Source organism: Typopeltis vanoorti, chromosome 8 (assembly GCF_054136105.1).
Source record: "Typopeltis vanoorti isolate ZY-2024b chromosome 8, IOZ_Tvanoo_1.0, whole genome shotgun sequence".
Taxonomy (NCBI): domain Eukaryota; kingdom Metazoa; phylum Arthropoda; class Arachnida; order Uropygi; family Thelyphonidae; genus Typopeltis; species Typopeltis vanoorti.
Genome location: NC_143556.1, coordinates 3,174,917 through 3,194,568, shown reverse-complemented (window position 1 = coordinate 3,194,568; position 19,652 = coordinate 3,174,917). Strand labels below are relative to the sequence as shown.

Genomic DNA, 19,652 nt, shown 5'->3' with positions numbered 1-19,652 from the left:
ATTATGTCGATCTGGTACTTATCTAATTCCTCAGCTAGCTCCATTTCTTTGACATATAGGCTTCTTACGTTGATAGTACCAATCTTTAACTCTGGTGATGCTGAGTTGGGGTTTGTTTTCAGATTTGTTCCAGAAGCTGACTTTTCGCTGTTTGCCCTGGTTCCCTGGCGAAAACAACGGGGGCCTTGTTTAACCGGGCGACGTCCCAGCTGGCATGAAATTTTGTCATGTTGTACCATCATTTTTAGTTTGGTTTAACTAATAAGATTACAATTTGGTCGGCTAAATCCCAAATTGCCAGCCCATCCTCGTTTGTTCAGTATCAAAGTAGATATCCAACAGGGTGCACCACGAGAAGGTGAGGATTGGACATTATGTCAGAAGCCCTGGTCGGTTCTCCGCATTCCTTTAAAGGCTATGTGGAGGTCTCCTCTCAGTTATACCGCTTTGACCCTTAAGCACCCCTTATGATTTATTTACTTGACCAATTCTGTTGTCCATTTCCATATTTGTTTGCCATATTCACTAAAATTTGCAAATTTTATAGGTTCTCCATTCAGGAACAGTTGATGTTTTTAATGTTCCTGACTACTTTCATAGTAGGAAGGAACATTAAAAATTACTGCTGATTTTTAGACCAAATTTATTACAGCAGTTATTGAACTTAGTTTAGGCTGAAAACTTATACTACATTATTTAACAGAATAAAACAAGTATAAGAAATGCAAGTTATGTCAGGAGCAAAAGAATGAAGTGACTGATATCATGGATATAAGGCAATACTCTCAAAGTGTTGTAGAGAATGTAGCAGAAGCAGTGAATGATAGTGCACGAAATATTAATGAGAGTGTGAAGGAAGTGGCTGAAAGTAGTAATGTGGATGATGAGATGCTCGTGTGGAAAGAAACTGCACACTTACATGGATTCCTTCATAGGACAAAATGTGAGCTCAAGGTGACTGGAGAAACGATTGCTGTGTGGTACAGAAGGACAGAAAATGAAAGAGTGAATGAGAAACCATAAAAGTGCAAGAAACTGGGAGAAAAGAAATAGTATTGCACAAGGATTTGATGATAAGGGGTATACTTAATGAGAAAATGACAAAAGCATGTTTTCCAGGTGCGAAGATAAAGGATGTTAGTGAAGGTGTAAGTTTGCAGAAAAACTAAGCAAAATATGTAATGAGAGAAGACATGAAAGACTGGTTAGAAGAAGCAAAAATGAACAGAGTAAGAAACAAAGATTGCAAGTCTGCTGCCTCAGTATGATAGGATCGCAGTGAGAAGAAGGGCCATGATTGCCAATGAGGAATGTGCAAGAGGAATGGTGTGCAGTTTATACATGTGTGGAGTGAATTTGATGGATGTAAGGATCTGTACATGACTGATTGACTGTACTTAAATGGTTTTGGAGTTTTAGGTGATTGGAGAAAGTGTTCAGTGAAAGTTTGAAGTGCAAAACCAAGGAAACTGGAGATATCAGAGGAGAAGTAAGAAGCATGTGTGTAGCCACCCCTGGGATAGATCAGTATGAGTGCAGGAATGATTATGAAGAGCTGAGTGCAGTTTCCCAGGTTTTGATCGGAATGGGCAGGTAATGACATTACATAAAGGTAACTGTGGGCCAAAGGAGATGTTGAAATGTATGTAAACAAATGCCCAAGGCACCAGAAATAAAGGAGAGGGGTTTTTAGCATTAGTCAGCTCAACTTAGCCAAAAATTATTGGCATCAGTGGTTGTCAGAGAATGATGTAGTTACAAGAATAGAATTTAATGGATATTGTATTTTCAGAGAAGATAGAAGCAACAGGGCAGGAGGAGGGGTATTATTAATGATAACTGAAGATCTTCAATCAACAAAAATAAAAGTTAAGGAAGATTGCAGATCTGATTTACATAAGATCTGGTGTGATATATTTTTGATTGCTGCTATAGACCTGGGATCCAGAAGAAGATGGATGACTCAAATTAGCATCATGAGTGCAGGCCTAGCAATTATCACAGGAGACTTCGTCATCAAATTCCTGCCATGTACACCTCAAGGGGTGTACATGATATGATAATACTACATGAAAAATTTACTTCATTACTAACTTCCTAACTACAATTTTCCTCCAAATCAGTCTGTTACTTGTCAAGACTCCAACATTATCAGATCTTATATTTCTATCGTCTAAGGCAGTGCTTCCCAAACTTCTTGATGTCAGGGCTCCATTTGGAAAATTAAAATTTTTTGTGGCACCGCTCGAAAAAAAAATCGTAATATAGACATATATTATTATAATATTTATAGTATATATATTCAATATAAAAACATACACAGAAAATATTGCAAAAATCAAATGCAAATATTACATTTTTAGCATCTTATGTTTCATGTGCTTGTACAGCAAGCACATGAAACATAACATGATTAGCAATAAAGAAAGAATTAATATTATTATTATTTGACACCTCTAGGGAGTCCAAAGACTCATCGAGGGAGGGCGCCTACTTTACAACTCTCTGTCTCCACCACAAACATTCATGTCCATGGCAGGATTAAAAACATAAAAGAAGTTTAATAGCAATTTAACATGATGGATGTGATTCAATACTGCTACACCAATATCAGGTGAAATATTTGAAACTGCAATTCTTAGATTTCTGTTTTGAAATGAAACTTATATGAATAAGCATATATTTATTAATATGCATTAAGCGCCGAAATACGCAGGAAACAAAATTTGTGAACCACCAACAATGTGCGATTTTTTCCATTAAAATATAAAAAATAACAAAAAAGAAATAATAAATAATAAAAATTAAATACGTTTCTTTTAAGATAAAAAATTCCACTTAGTCTTAAAAGATTTTAAATTTGTTTTCATTATTTCACAGCCCCCCTCAACAAATCCTACGGCTCCTATGGGGGCTGAAGCCCACAGTTTGGGAAGTGCTGGTCTAAGGCACTTTGTACCATATCAATAAACCTATATCTTAGAAATTAAGTGGATAAAAATCCTATGTTGTTATATAGCCAGTAAGTGAAACTCAAGATTGATATTTACGATCTATGTGAGTTTCATGCCGAAAAACTATCGGCGAAGGCAATAACGTGGAGCAAGCTCCCTCACTATTCTTGATATTCTCTCATAATGTAAAACACTAAGCTTTGATATCTTCCAGGTCTACCTACTCACTGATTAGACCTCAAAAAAGGTTGAAACCGGTCTGGGTAGTGAGCTCTCCTCATAATGTGATAACAGTATTACATCTCCTAGGAGCTGTGTTTTACATTATGAGAGAATATCAAGAATAGTGAGGTAGCTTGCTCCACCTTTGCTTCGAATTGCCTTCGCCGATAGTTTTTCGGCATGAAACTCACATAGATCGTAGTTCTCGATCTTCAGTTTCACTTACTGGCTATATAACAACATAGGATTTTTATCCCCTTAATTTCTATTGAGTCGCCAGAAAACTAGCCGTTTGGCTTTTCATTTTAGTTATAAAACCTATATCTTGATGTTCCTCTGGGTCGTTTTCCTGCCAACCTAGCATACAACACTTGTTTTGCTAATCTTTCTTCGCTCATTCTGTTTAAGTGACCATACCACCTAAGATTAGCTCTGCAAACGCATTCCTTGATGCTGAAAATGTCATGTTCTTTCCTAATATCCTCGTTTTTAATATGATATTGCCATTGATTCCATCTGTTCACACTTCGGATCTTTCAGAGGACTCTCATATCTGTGGTCTCTAGTCTTTGGTCAAGTGTTTTACTTCTGACCCAGCTCTCATATCCATAAGTCAAAATCATTTGAACACTGTCTTGTATACAGCTAATTCAGTATTCTGACTAATTTCTCTCTTATTCCATATGAATTTATTCAGTTAACTTCCTAGTATACCAGCTTTGTTGATTCTGTTGTCTATTTCCATATTTAATTTACCATCTTCACTAAAAATCATGCCTAAGTAGCTGAAATGTTTTACTTGATACACAGGCTCTCCGTTCACAACGCAGTTGACATTTTCAACGATTCTGCCTATTTTCATTGTCTTCTTATTGCTACCCTTCATACCATATCTATTACAACAGTTATTCAATATAGTCAAGGAATCTTGCAGACTTGTAGCAGATTTATTTAAAAGTATAACATCGTCTACATAAAGCAAAGGGCTGACAGTAACATCTCCACAATTTTGATATCATGTTTAATACCACTTTCCTTCATAATGTGATCCATATAGATAATGAATAACAGAGGGGATAATACAGATCCTTGTCTCACACCATATTTAACATTACACCATCTGCCTGTACTTCCATCAATTCTAACTGCTGACTTACAACTCAAATAGAAACAAAGTATTGTTTGAAATAATGCCTCATTGGCACCATATAACTGTAGCGGATTGAATAGCTTCTCTCTTGGCACCTTGTTATATGCCTTTTCCAGATCGACAAAACTTAAATACAGATCTTTGTTACATTCCCATGGTTTCTCAACCATTTGTCATAAAGTGAAGATCTGATCCTGTCAGCCTCTATTTGGCCTGAATCCAGCTTGTTCTTCACCAAGCTTTTCTTCCACAATTCTTCTCAAGTATACATCCATAAATCTGACCAGGAACAGTCAGTAAAGAAATACCCCTGCAATTCTCACATTCAGTTTTATTTCCCTTTTTATATGTGGGCACTATGAGAGCTCTACTCCAATCATTGGGAATTCGTCCCTCTGTTCAGGCTTTCTGAACTATGCAGTGCAGCCACTGTAAGACTTTTACACCGCTATACTTCATCAGTTCTGGTTGAATATAATCTACTCCTGCTACCTTTCCACATTTCAAGCCTTTGAGGGCTTTTTCTACTTCAAGTATGGATATGTATTCCTAACTGTATGCCTGTTGAGTGATTTTTGCCACTGTGCTATCACTGCTTGTTTCATTTAGCAATTTTTCGAAGTAATTGCTCCATACTTCAAGGATATCTTTTTATCCTGTTTTCATGTCACCTTTATCATCTCTAACTCCTTTTACTGCACTCTTTCCTCCATTTCTAAGCTTCTTCAACAACATCCAGAATATCTTACGACCTTCTTGATATTTATTTTCTGTGTTCTTGCCAAGTCCTCCCATGACTTTTATTTAGCTAATTTTATACAGTGTTTAGCTTTCTTACATTTGTCTCTGTATTCTCTACGAGCACAAGCTGACTTATTTACTAACCTAACCATCACTGCCTCTTTAACTTCCTCTGTCCACCATGGAGTTCTGATTTTTCTATCCTTGCAGACAAACTCACCATATGCCTCTCTAGATGAATCAAACACAGTTTTCTTCAAGGCTTGCCACTGAATCTCCGAGGTTTTTTTCCTGTTCTGAAACTCTTTCATTGTTTTTTCAATAATCTTTGTTTATTTTAGTCTACAGTTCACATCTGAGAGCTGCTCAACTTTTATTCGATTTAAAGCTTTCTTACATGTTATTCTTTTCAATATGAAATTCAATTTTATCCTGCTCAAGACTAAACATTGATCACTTCCAATTTCAAATCCTCTGTACACTCTGGTCTCCTGCACCAAGGAGAAAACAGCACTATCAACAATAACACAGTCAATGAGACTTTTCTTATTCCTTGCCTCTTCTCTCCATGTGAATTTGTGCACATTTTTATGTTGGAACATGATGTTAGTAATAACCAGTCCATGTCCTGAGCTTGGCTCAGGACATGGACTGGTTATTATTATTAGCTTTGCTCTTTTCTCCAAATTTTTCCAAAATATTTTTGTATGTCTGACAATCATTTCCTACTCTGCTATTTAGATCCCCAACAAGGACCAACTTTTCCTTTTTCATTGTGTCAGTTGCTTTTTCTAAAGCATCAAAAAATTCCTCCACTTCTACCTTAGTAGAACCTTCTGTGGGAGCATAGGCAACAAATAAGTTTCATTGTACAGTTCCCCATTCTGATATTTGCCCATATCACTCTACTTGAGGATGCCTGCCATTCAAGATTAGCCTCGTATTTTGTGTTGAATACTATGGCTACTCCTTTTCCTCGATTGTCATTGCCTGAATATAACATTTTGTATTTATTGCTCAGAAAGACCTCATCAGTTTTTGTCTTTTTTGTTTCAGTCACCCCTATCATGTCGATCTAGTACTTATCTAATTCTTTAGCTAGCTCCATTTCTTTGCCATTCAGGCTTCTTATTTTGATAGTACTAATTTAACTCTGGTGATGTTGAGTTGGGGTGTGTTTTCTGATTTGTTCCAGTAGCCGACTTTTCACTTTTTGCCCTGGTTCCCTGGCGAAAACAACAGGGGCGTTATTTAACCTCGGGGTGTCCCAGCTGGCATGATATTCTGTCATGTTGTACCATCATTTTGTATTTTGGTTTAAGCCAATATGAAAAAAATTTGGTCAGCTAAATCCCAAATTGCCAGCCCATCCTCATTCGTTCAATATCCAGATATATACCCAACAGGGTGCACCACGAGAAGGTTAGGATTTGGACATTAGGGCAGAACCCCTGGTCGGTTCTCTGCATTCCTTTAAAGACTATGTGGAGGTCTCCTCTCAGTTATATAGCTCTGACCCTTAAGCACACCCGGGTGACTTCAACTATGGTGATACAGATTAGATTGAAGAAAGAGTATGTGCCAAAATCGAAATAGAATTTATTCACTTACTAAAGGACCAGGAGTTTGAGAGTGTTGGATCTGGTAATAGCATTAGAAGATCTATCTATAACTGCAGTAGCAACTCTATCTCCTATCGGGGAAAGTGACCGTGCAGCTTGTCCTGGGAGGTTGCTGAACATGTGGAAATTTCAGTCAAGAAAGGGTTTATGGAGAACTACAAAGCTGGTGATTATAACAAACTTAGGAGGTAACTTGGAGCAGTGCTATGGCATGAAATGAATGTCATTAGTGTATGAAAAGTGATCAAGGATTATTTGAACAAAGCAGTATCAGAGGATAAATCACGTAGGGATGAAGTAGATGACTAGCAATATATAGCAGGAGCAGCAAAAAAAAAAAAAAAAAACAGTACTGTGGAAGGAATGTAAACAACTTTCTGTTTAGCTATCATCGCCTCCAAGGAGCATTCTGAATTTATACTCTTTAAAACCTTGTTATTGATCATTCAGTCCACGGGAATCTTAATAGTCTCATCCACACCCACAATTAAGCGTCTCCGTAGCGCAATTGGAAGAATGACGGTACATTGCACCCTTCGATTGGAATAGGCCTAAGTTCGATTCTCGTCGTGATGGGAGGAATCTTTATGTGGACTTTTTCAATCGAAGGTGAGTTAGCCAATCTCATATGGAGGTAGCAGGGTTTTTGCTACCGAAAACTCTGGTTTTTCATCCTGCATATAGATAAATCGTCCGTTCAGAACACACGCAATTTACAGACAAAAAATACTAGTTGTGGTGGTGGGCAGTAGATGCCATTGATGGAGATGATTGGTAATAGTGGTGGAGACAGTTGTATAGTGGGTGTCCTCCCGTGATGAGTCTTCAGACTCATTGGAGGTGTCACAAATAATAATAATAATTTAAATGAATCAATTTGCTTTCTTTCTTCTTAAAAATCCAGCTTTCACATCCATACATCACTAATGGAAATACCATTGCTTTGATAATTCTAACTTTTGTGGTCTTACTCACACCTCTATTTTTCAGAATTTTTGTCATGTTTAACACAGCTTTTTTTTTCTCCCATGACTATCCTTCTTTTAATTTCATCTTCACATTTACAATCATTTCTGATTCTGGACCTCTGTAAATCATAACTTTTAATGATTTCTATTTAATCTCCCTCTATTATAAATTCATTTAATTGCCAGAAGTCATCACTTTTGTTTTGCTGATGTTTAAATTAAGCCTGGCTTTGTTACTTTCTGTCTTAACCAATAGAATTAACCACTCCAGATCTTTCTTAGTTTCTGCTATGAGGGTTGTATCACCTGATTATCTTAAATTATTTTTCTGCCACCAATCTTAATTCCAGCTGGATCTTTGTGTAACTTAACCATTCTCATATATTCAATATAAATATTAAAAAGATAGAGTGAAGTATAAAAACTCTGCCGCCCCACTTTTTCCGCTCAAACACTGTTTCTCCAAAGACAGTTTTTTTTTACTGAAGTTTCTTGGTTGTCATACAGCATTCTTATCAAGAGAATTAGATGCTCAGGATTCCTGTATTCACCATTAGGTTTTATGTTTGTGATAAAGCACCCAAAATCCCTTCTCCTGATTCATTCCTCAATCCTAAACCAAATTTCCAGTGATGCCTTGTTCTTCTTTTTCTCCCACTTTTACATTCCAATCACCTAATATCAAGAGAAAATCTGTTTTATAATTACTATATACACTACTTGATGCATGCTGCTGTAAAACTCCTCTACTCGTCTTCACTTGAATCTGTATGAGTGTAACATTCACTGGATATGCCTTTATTCTGATTAGAATTAGTCTATCGGACACTGGGTCGTCGTCATCATCATCCTCATGCATATCAAGGATTTAGGCCTAGCGTGGCCTATTCCGGCCTTGGACGTCATCGTTGAATCATTTAAGAGGACGTCCTGGTTTCTTTTTCCTAATGGCTTGTACTTTAAGGCTTGTTTTGGTAATCTTTCTATTATCATTCTTTGAACGTGTTCCATCCATTTATGTTTATATTTTTTGTTAATTTTTTCTATTACTGATTCTTGGTTTTTTTCTTTCATAATTTCTTTGTTTCTTTTGTGATCAAATAGAGTATACGTTGCAGTTTTTCTCATCATCATCAAATTCCTGATATGTATCCTCAAGGGGTGAACAGAATATAATAGTACTACATGAAAAATTTACATCATTACTAACTTCCAATCTACAATTTTCCTCCAAATCAATCTGTTACTTGTCAAGACTCCAACATTATTAGATCTTATATTTCTATCGTCTAAGGCACTTTGTATCATATCAACCCACCTATATCTTGGTCTTCTTCTGGGTCATTTTCCTGCCAACCTGGCAGAGAAGACTTGTTTTGTTAATCTTTCCTTGCCCATTCTGTTTAAGTGACCATACCACGTGAGATTAGCTCTGCTAACGTATTCCTGGATGCCAACAATGTCAAGTTCTTTCCTAATATCCTCATTTTTAATATGATATTGCCATTGATGACATCCATTCACGCCTCTAATCTTTCTCAGAATTTCATATCTGCGGTCTCTAGTCTTTGGTGAAGTGTTTTACTTCTAATCCAGCTCTCAGATCCATAAGTTAAAACTGGTTTGAACACTGTCTTGTATACAGCTAATTTAGTGTTCCGACTAATTTCTCTCTTATTCCATATGAATTTATTTAATTGACTTCCTACCATACCAGCTTTGCTGATTCTGTTGTCTATTTCCATATTTAATTTACCATCTTCACTAAAAATCTTGCCTAAGTAGCTGAAATGTTTTACTTGTTCCACAGGTTCCCTGTTCAAAATGGATGTTTAAGTAGCGGATGTTTAAGTGACCATACCACGTGAGATTAGCTCTGCTAACGTATTCCTGGATGCCAACAATGTCAAGTTCTTTCCTAATATCCTCATTTTTAATATGATATTGCCATTGATGACATCCATTCACGCCTCTAATCTTTCTCGGAATTTCATATCTGCGGTCTCTAGTCTTTGGTGAAGTGTTTTACTTCTAATCCAGCTCTCAGATCCGACTAATTTCTCTCTTATTCCATATGAATTTATTTAATTGACTTCCTACCATACCAGCTTTGCTGATTCTGTTGTCTATTTCCATATTTAATTTACCATCTTCACTAAAAATCTTGCCTAAGTAGCTGAAATGTTTTACTTGTTCCACAGGTTCCCTGTTCAAAACACAGTTGACATTTTCAGCGATTCTATCTATTTTCATTGTCTTTGTCTTTTTATTGCTGACCTTCATACCATATCTATTACAACAGTTATTCAATTATTCAGGGAATCTTGCAAACTTGTAGCGGATTTATTTTGAAGCATAGCATCGTCAGCATAAAGCAAAGAGCTGACATTAACATCTCCAATTCTGATATCATGTTTAATATCATTTTCCTGCAGTTTTTCTCATAAACTTAATTTCTGCTGTATAATAAAATTAGTTTAGTCCTTTATCCAAGTGTGAACAAACAAAGTTTGCGCCTGAAAGTATCATCAGGACTGGGGTAAGGTGGTACAACACCAGGGAAACTCGTTGCAAAGGTGGAGCATGCTACCAACACTCCTATCTCAGTATCTCCTATAATGCAAAACACATCTCCTTGCGGATATGTCTAATGTTATGCATTAAGGACTAAACTAATTTTATTATACTCTAACCAAGTGAAAAATAAACTTTCAACTTAATTTCTGCTGTTATTAATCTTTGTCTTTTTGTTTTATTGTCCAGATTTCACTTCCACACAATAAGACTAGTAGGGCTAATGTATTGTATACTTTTAGTCTGGTTTGTTTTTGAAATAGGTATGGTTTAAATATACAGTTAACTACACCTGTTATTTTTAAATATTTTGAAATTTTTACATTTATATATTTTTCATTTTCATATATGATCATACATCGTAGGTAGTTAAATGAATTCACCTGTTCAAAGATCTTGTAATCTATTACTATCTTAGTTCTTGCTGGACCTTGTCCTTTAAACGCCATACTTTGATTTTTCTGTTGATATTATCATACCATAATCTTTGGTAATCAATTTTCTGACATGTACCGTCAAGGGGTGTACAGGATATGATAGTACTACATGAAAAATTTACATCATTACTAACTTCCTATCTACAATTTTCCTCCAAATCAGCCTGTTACTTGTCAAGGCTCCAACATTATCAGATCTTATATTTCTATCGTCTAAGGTGTACCATATCAATCCACCTATAACTTGGTCTTCCTCTGGGTTGTTTTCTTGCCAACCTGGCAGAGAACGCTTGTTTCGCTAATCTTTCCTCGCCCATTCTGTTTAAGTGCCCATACCACCTGAGATTATCTTTGCTAACGCATTCCTAGATGCTGACAATGTCAAGTTCTTTCCTAATATCCTCGTTTTTTAATATGATATTGCCATTGCTGCCATCTGTTCATACCCCTAATATTTCTCAGGACTCTCATATCTGTAGTCTCTAGTCTTCTGTCAAGTGTTTTTCTTCTGACCCAGCTCTCAGATCCATAAGTTGAAACTGGTTTGAACACTGTCTTGTACACAGCTAATTTAGTGTTCGGACTAATTATTCTCTTATTCCATATGAAGTTATTATATTCAATTGACTGCCTACCATACCAGCTTTGTTGATTCTGTTGTCTATTTCCATATTTAATTTACCATCTTCACTAAAAACGGTGCCTAAGTAGCTGAAATGTTTTACTTGTTCCACAGGTTCTCCGTTCACAACGCAGTTGACATTTTCAATGATTCTGCCTATTTTCATTGTCTTTTTATTGCTGACCTTCATACCATATCTATTACAACAGTTATTCAATTTATTCAGGGAATCTTGCAGACTTGTAGCGGATTTATTTAGAAGTATAACATCGTCCGCAAAAAGCAAAGAGCTGACATTAACATCTCCAATTCTGATATCATGTTTAATACCACTTTCCTTCATAATGTGATCCATACAGATAATGAATAACAGAGGGAATAATGTACATGCTTGTCTAACACCAGATTTAACATTAAACCATCTTCCTGTACTTCTTTCAATTCTAACTGCTGACTTACAACTGAAATACAGACTAAGTATTGTTTGATATAATGCCCCATCAACACCACATAACTGTAGCATATTGAATAGCTTCTCTCTTGGCACCTTGTCATATGCCTTTTCCAGGTCAACAAAACTTAAATACAGATCTTTGTTATATTCCCATGCTTTCTCAACTATTTGTCATAAAGTGAAGATCTGATCCTGACAGTCTCTATTTGGCATGAATCCAGCTTGTTCTTCACCAAGCTTTTCTTTCACAATCCTTCTCAACTGTTTCTCAAGTATACTAGCATTACTCTTGCCACTCCGTAGGGAAATACCTCTGTAATTCTCACATTCAGTTTTATTTCGTTTTTTATATATGGATACTATGAGAGCTCTACTCCAATCATTGGGAATTTGTACCTCTGTCCAGGCATTTTAAACTATGCAGTGCAGCCACGGTAAGATTTTTATACCACCATGCTTCAGCATTTCTGGTCGAATATCATCTACTCCTGCTGCCTTTGAACATTTCAGGTTTTTGATGGCTTTTTCTACTTCAAGTATGGATATGTATTCTTGACTGTATGCCTGTTGAGTGTTTTTTACTACTGTGCCATCACTGCTTGTTTCATTTAGCAATTTTTCGAAGTAATTACTCCATAATTCAAGGATATCTTTTTCTCCTGTTTTCATGTCACGTTTATCATCTCTAACTCCTTTTACAGCACTCTTTCCTCCATTTCTAAGCTTCTTCAATAACCTCGAGAATATTTTTCTGCCTTCTTGATATTTATTGTCCATGTTCTTGCCAAAGTCCTCCCATTACTTTTGTCTAGCTGATTTTACACAATGTTTAGCCGCCTTACATTTGTCTCTGTATTCTCTAAGTGACTGACTTATTTGCCAGGAACTTTTGATATGCTTTCATTTCCTTAACTGCCTCTTTAACTTCCTGTGTCCACCATTGAGTTCTGATTTTTCTATCCTTGAAGACAACCTCATCACATGCCTCTTTGGCTGAATCAATCAGAGTTTTCTTCAAGGCTTGCCACTGAATCTCCAAGGTTTGTTTCCTGTTCTCAAACTCTTTCATTTTTTCTTCAATAATCTTTGTCTATTTTAGTCTACAGTTCACATCGGAGAGCTGCTCAACTTTTATTCGCTTTAAAACTTTCTTACATGTTATTCTTTTCAATATGAAATTCAATTTTATCCTCCTCAAGACTAAATAGTGATCACTTCCAATTTCAAATCCTCTGTACACTCTGGTGTCCTGCACCAAGGAGAAAACATCACTATCAACAATAACATAGTCAATGAGACTTCTCTTATTCCTTGCCTCTTCTCTCCATGTGAATTTGTGCACATTTTTATGTTGAAACATGGTGTTAATAATAACCAGTCCGTGTCCTGAGCAGAAATCCAACACGTATTTGTCATTATTATTAGCTTTGCACTTTTCTCCAAATTTTCCCAAAATATTTTTGTATGTCTCACAATCTTTTCCTACTCTGCTATTTAGATCCCCAACAAGGACCAACTTTTCCTTTTTCATTGTGTCAATTGGTTTTTCTAAAGCATCAAAAAATTCCTCCACTTCTACCTTAGTAGAACCTTCTGTGGGACCATAGGCACAAATAAGTCTCATTGTCCAATGCCCCATTCTGATATTTGCTCACATCACTCTATTTGAGACTGTCTGCCATTCAAGAAGATTAGCCTCGTATTTAGTGTTGAATACTATGGCTACTCCTCCTTTTCCTTGATTGTTATTGCCTGAATATAACATTTTGTATTTATTGCTCAAAAAGATCTCACCAGTTTTTGTCGTTTTTGTCTCAGTCACCCCTATTATGTCGATCTGGTACTTATCTAATTCCTCAGCTAGCTCCATTTCTTTGCCATTCAGGTTTCTTATGTTGATAGTACTGATCTTTAACTCTAGTGGTGTTGAGTAGGGGTGTGCTTTCAAATTTGTTCCAGTATGTTTGCCCTGGTTCCCTGGCGAAAACAATGGGGGGGTCTTGTGTAACCAGGCGATGCCCCAGTCGACATGAAATTTTGTCATGTTGTACCATCATTTTGTATATTGGTTTAAGCCAATAAGAATACAATTTGGTCAGCTAAATTCCAAATTCCCCACCCATCCTTGTTTGTTCAGTATCCAGGTAGATACCCAACAGGGTTCACCACGAGAAGGTGAGGACTGGACATTAGATCAGAAGGCCTGGTCGGTTCTCTGCATTCCTTTAAAGCCTATGTGGAGGTCTCCTCTCAGTTATACAGCTTAAGACCCTTAAGGGTGCCACATAAAAACATTAATTCTGTATCAATTATAATTTGAATTGTTTTCCACATTTATTTAGTTCAGTGCTGTTCTCATTTAGATCGAAAATAGCTTTCTGTAAGTTATCTTCAGAATTTGAATTTATTATTTGGGCGTTGGCAGAAGGAGAGTGTTTAAGTTCACAGTAGGAGAAAGTTCACTACCTTGATGGAAATTTTTATTCCATTTTATTATTATATCATTTAGGTAAATATTAAAACTTGCTGAGAGGGGACATCCTCCCTGTCGGACCCTTTGGTTTATCTCTCTCGTATATGATAGAGTTCGTGATAGTTCATGATTTAATCTGATTTGTATTTGATTATTTTCTTATATACTTATGAATAGCTTTTAGGATATTATTTGGTATTTGTCTGTCATTTAATATGTTAAATAAAATGGTTCTCTAAACTTTGTCAAATGCTTTTTCAAAGTCAATAAATGCAATATATGTTTTTAAATTGTATTCTCTTCTTTTCTCTATTATTAATTTTAGGCAAAAGGCTGGGTCTATACATGATCGTCTTTTTCTAAACCCATTCTGTACTTCTAAAGTAAAGTTTTCAGAATATTTCATTAATTTGCTATTTACAATTCTGCTATATATTTTGTAACAGGAATTTAGTATGTTTATACCTCTATAGTTTTTTAGGGTCATCTCTATTACCTTTTTTAAAGATAGGAATCACAATTGTTTTTTTTTTTTTTTTCATTCTATTGGGAGGTTACTAGTTGTATAAATTTTATTTAAAAATAATAAGAGTCTATCTTTGTGTCTTGTTCCTGCATATTTATACAGTTCTGTATACCTAGCTTATCTTCTCCAGGTGATTTTTGCATTTCTTGTTTCTTTCAGGCTGATTCTAATTCTTCTTTAGTTATTTCCTTTTCATTAAGTGTTTGCCAGTTGTCTTTTTTAAAATATTTATCTGTCCACAATTCTGTGTAGAAATTTAGAAATTCTTCTAATTTCAATTCAGTGTTTAATTTTATGTTTTCTTTAGTATCTGCATTTAGGTGTTTCAAAATCTTATATACATTGGGTCTTATTTTATATAAATCATGTTCTAAATTAGAAACAAATTTGTTCCATGATTCTCTATGTCTTTTTCTGACTTCTCTTTCAGCTATGACTCTTATTCTTTTATATTCTATTTCACCTTCTAATCTTTTACTGCTTAACCATTTATGATAGGTTCTTTTTTCATTTTGATTATTTCTTTGGTTGTATCATTCCATATCTTCAGTTTTTTCCTTTTATTGAATTTTTTGATCTTTCCTAAGCTTTCATTTGCTGATGCATTCAGTATCGTTTTTATATTAATTCATTCTATTTCTTTCTTTTTGTTTTATTTTATCTAGATACTGGTTAATTCTATGTCCATATAGCCATTGTAAATTTGTGTTATTTAATAGTCTAGTTTTATAAACAAATGTTTTAAATTTTCTTTCTGTTTTTGTTACTTGTGGCCATTTAGGTGGTAATCTTAATTTTATTTTAACGAGGAAGTGGTCACTGCTTAGTTCATATCCTCTGTGAACTCTAACATCTAATGAAAACTTTGATGTCTTTTCATTTAAGATAAAATAATCTAATATTGATTTCCATCCTCTTGCTGCCCAAGTATATTTATGTATGTCTTTATGTTTATAAAAAGAATTCATTATTTTTAGGTTATTATAAACTACAAAGTCAATCAATTTTTTACTATTCCTGTTCAGAGTATGTTCTCCATATATTTCTATGTTATTATTAATTTTCATGTTTCCAATTCTTGCATTAAAGTCTCCTGCTAAAATTACGTAATCATTTTTATTTATTTTATAATATATATTTTGTAGCTAATTATAAAATTCAATATTATCCTGTTCTCTTCCTTCTTCTGGGGAATATAAACCAATTATTGTTAAATAACCTCTATCTATTTTTATTCTAGCTTCTATTATTCTTTCATTCCATAATTTATAATATTTTAACTGTTTTGAAAGGGAGTTATGAATCCAAATCATGACCCCTGCTTGAGCTCTTTGGTCTCTGTCAACTTCACTGTATATCACATTAAAATTTTTGGTTCTCATGGTTCATTTTAATTTTTTTTTTGTTTCAGTGATTACTGCTATTTTAAAATTTCTTTCATTTAATATTTGGTCTAATTCTATTTCTTTATATGCTATTCCGCTTACATTCTAGTTTGCTATATATATTATATTTTGTCGTTTCCATTTTCGTTTTACCTTTTCCATAGATTCATTCTGATTACCTTTTTCTGTCAGCTTAAAAGTAGAATTATGTTCTCCATGTCAGGTGACTAGCTCGACAATGGAATAGTTCAGTGGTAGGGCTGCTACCTTAAGGCTTCTAAACTAGCTTTCTTCCAAATTTAAACCCACAGGAGGAATAGGGTATATTGAAGGGGAAAGAGTAGATTATAGGAGAATAGAGTAGTTTATGGTAAAGGTTTATAGAGGGGACATAGTTGTAAGGCCAGAAATGAAGACCCCATGGCCCTCGAGTACTCTAATAGCATAAGGGTCATAAAATAAGAAGAGTTGGCTGAATAGGCCTTATAGGAAAGATTAAAGTGAGTGGATCTTCCTCAAAGTAGAAGAAGAATAGATAGATCCAGCTAGGAGTCCGTGGGAGTGCCACTTCCCTTACCATCAAGATGATTGCGCCTTATGGCCCTGTTGGTCCATGAGTCCTTATTCAGTATATTCGGACCACCCACCATATATACATATACACACACATACATGGTGGGCTCCCCTATCTGCCACCCAGTTGACATGCACTCTAGGGGTTACAGGGTCCCCCCCCCTCCCTCTCCCGAGAGAGACACTGGGTTGTAACCAAAAATGTATTTCCTGTATTCTCTACTATGAATGCTACTCCATTTCTTTGAAGGTTTCCATATCCAGAGTAATACATCATGAAATCATCGTATCAAAGTGACCTATTCCTGTTCATCTCAATTCACTGATTCCTAAAATTTTAACCTGAGGTCTAATTTCTTTCTTTACCAGTTCCAGTTCTCCTTAATACATACTTCTTACATTCCATGTTCCTATTTATGAAATCAGTAAAGCATTCTTCTGATAGTTTAACTTCATCATAAGTTCATCTCTGCTCTTCGCCAGTAGCCATTTCAATGCCTTCTGACTTGGGTGCTCCATCTTCCAGCACTATATCACAATAACTTAAGCCTCTGTTCAAATATTTTCTGTGCATACATAACAATAAATTTTCACTTTTGTCACTCAAGTAATAACTGTAGAATGGTGATCTCCAGATCTGATTCTTCTCAACTTTGTCCTGTAAGAATTCGTAAAAGATGGTATTTTCTATCCAACACTAAACAACTTGAAGGATTGCATACAGATAGAATGCTAAAAATAATTCTGACATATTGTAGAATGCACAGCAAAAAGTCTATCATCTTGGTGTGTGGGACAAAAATGGAACATGTATTTAAAGAGCACAGAAAAGTTCTTCGAATTACTCTTAAATGAATTTTATTAATGAGGGAGAGAAATATATATATATATATACATTTCAGGAAAACAAATGTCTAAATTATTTTTTTAATAAAGTATTTATATTGGGAATTATTTTACTGTGGATCCCTCTTGAGATGCATGCCTTTATGCCAAAACATCAGTGCACCAAACTGATGGATGCTTCACTAATTTATTTTGGAGGACTACATCATTTGGATTGAATTTTTACTATCACAGTCTTTCACTGATAGTCTATTATTAGGTATTAGGAGAAAACAGTTAATTGGAAAAAAAAAAAAATTACATATTCTCATTTAGGAAAATTGAAAAATTCATACATAATATTTAAATATATGTCAGTAAAGCAATAACATGGAAACAGTGAAACATATATTACCTGTCATATATATCAGAATATTACTGTGCTCATCAGTAAGAAGTCTTTTTGAACGTGGCGTGGATGGAGGAAGACGCCCAGTAAGAAGGCGAATGAAATTTTCAACTGTAACCTGCAAAAGAAAATTACAATTAAAAAAAAAAAATGCCCTCACTCTTTTTTATGTGATTAAATGCAAAACTAAGCAAGTCTTTCATATGCATGCACTTGAATAATGTAAATCACATCTTTGCAATATTAACTGACACAACTCTCACCAAAACAAACTAATAGGATCCAAATGAATAGTTTATTATAGTTAGAAGGTTTGCTATAGTGAATTTTCTTTAGAAGTATTAATGCTATGAGGTTTAGGTAGGGCTTCTATCAAGAAGCCCTACCTAAACCATCTCTGTTAAATAAATCTAATGTGTTTTAAATTTTATTTAAAACAAACTTTTTAGGAAAAGGGGAAGATCATTTGGACAAATTACAGGTCATGTCAACTTTTCAAAAATATTATTTTAAATATTATTTCTTGGGTATTTCCATGGAGCCAAAGATTAACTGTAGGAGACCCAGTCTTTACAATTGTTCACACCACACCTATCATATACCTCTCCTTAAACTCATTCACTAACAAAGCATTCACAACTACCTCTGACAACTCATTCCATCCATCAACCACCTACAAGCAAAAAATCTGGTCCTAATATTCCTGATAAACACTCTCTTATACAATTTCTAGGGGTGACCCTTGTTCTCTCCTTTCTTTTTTATAATGAATGAATGAAAATAATGAAAAAAGTTTTTGATGTCAATCCTACAAAACCCATTTAACAACTCATGTGCTTCTATCATGTCCTCTCTTATTCAGCTATCAGCAGTTTTAAAGCCCATAGACATTCAATCTATTTTCATAGGGTGCATTCCATAGATCTACCACAATTTTGGTCACTTGCTTCACTTCCACGACTTCTTCATCCCCCATGGAATCCAGGAGACCAGATGTGGTCTTATAAAGGAGAATAACTACCCTATCCCTGCTTGTCAATGTGTTCTTCAACAAGGACATGATCTGTTTCCTGCAGTTCATCAATTTCCTGCAGTTCAGTACCTCTGTTTATCCCAAAGTGCAGAACCTTACACTTGAATATAAAGTGTAAATCATCCTATAGGATCTGTATACTGATTAACTATTGCTCTTCCTAGTTTGCACCATTAGCAAACAACTTAATGCCTCCCCATAAATCACTGTCTATATCATTGATGTACAAATTAAACAGCATTTACTGAGTCATGTAATACACCACTAGTCACCTGTCTTCTGCCGGATTCAAATCCAGTCCCCTCCCCATTCTTTTAATATCTGTCCATCAGCCCCTCTTATTTAAATCACCAGTTTCATATCCATCTCCATGTGCTCTAATTTATGCACCAGAGTTATGTGGACTCCTGTAAAATGTCTTTATCATTGAAGAACCATTTCCTTTCTCCAACTCAATTGTCATCACTTTATTATAAAAAGTAAGTAAATTATTAAGGCAAGACCTGCCTTTAACAAAATCATGTGGCCTCCTATAAAGTATCATAGTCCTGTCCATCCATCCCGAATTATGTTTTCTCCCAGCATCAAGAGTGGTGGTAATAACCACCACTCCTGGAGATACTCATTTTCCTTTTTCCCTCTCTTACCTTGCGGTGTCGAAGGTTTATTGATCATCGAACCTCA

General features: G+C 35.2%; 1 protein-coding gene across 1 annotated transcript in view; it reads right to left on the bottom strand.

Moving 5' to 3' along the window:
• LOC150103682 (GPI-anchor transamidase-like) overlaps window positions 1–19,652 on the bottom strand; it is a 158,685-nt gene that overhangs the window by 68,307 nt on the left and 70,726 nt on the right. Inside the window, exon 4 of the mRNA XM_090396491.1 lies at window positions 17,942–18,053. Coding sequence (XP_090252617.1) covers window positions 17,942–18,053 — 112 coding nt within the window. The remainder of the gene's footprint in view (window positions 1–17,941; window positions 18,054–19,652) is intronic.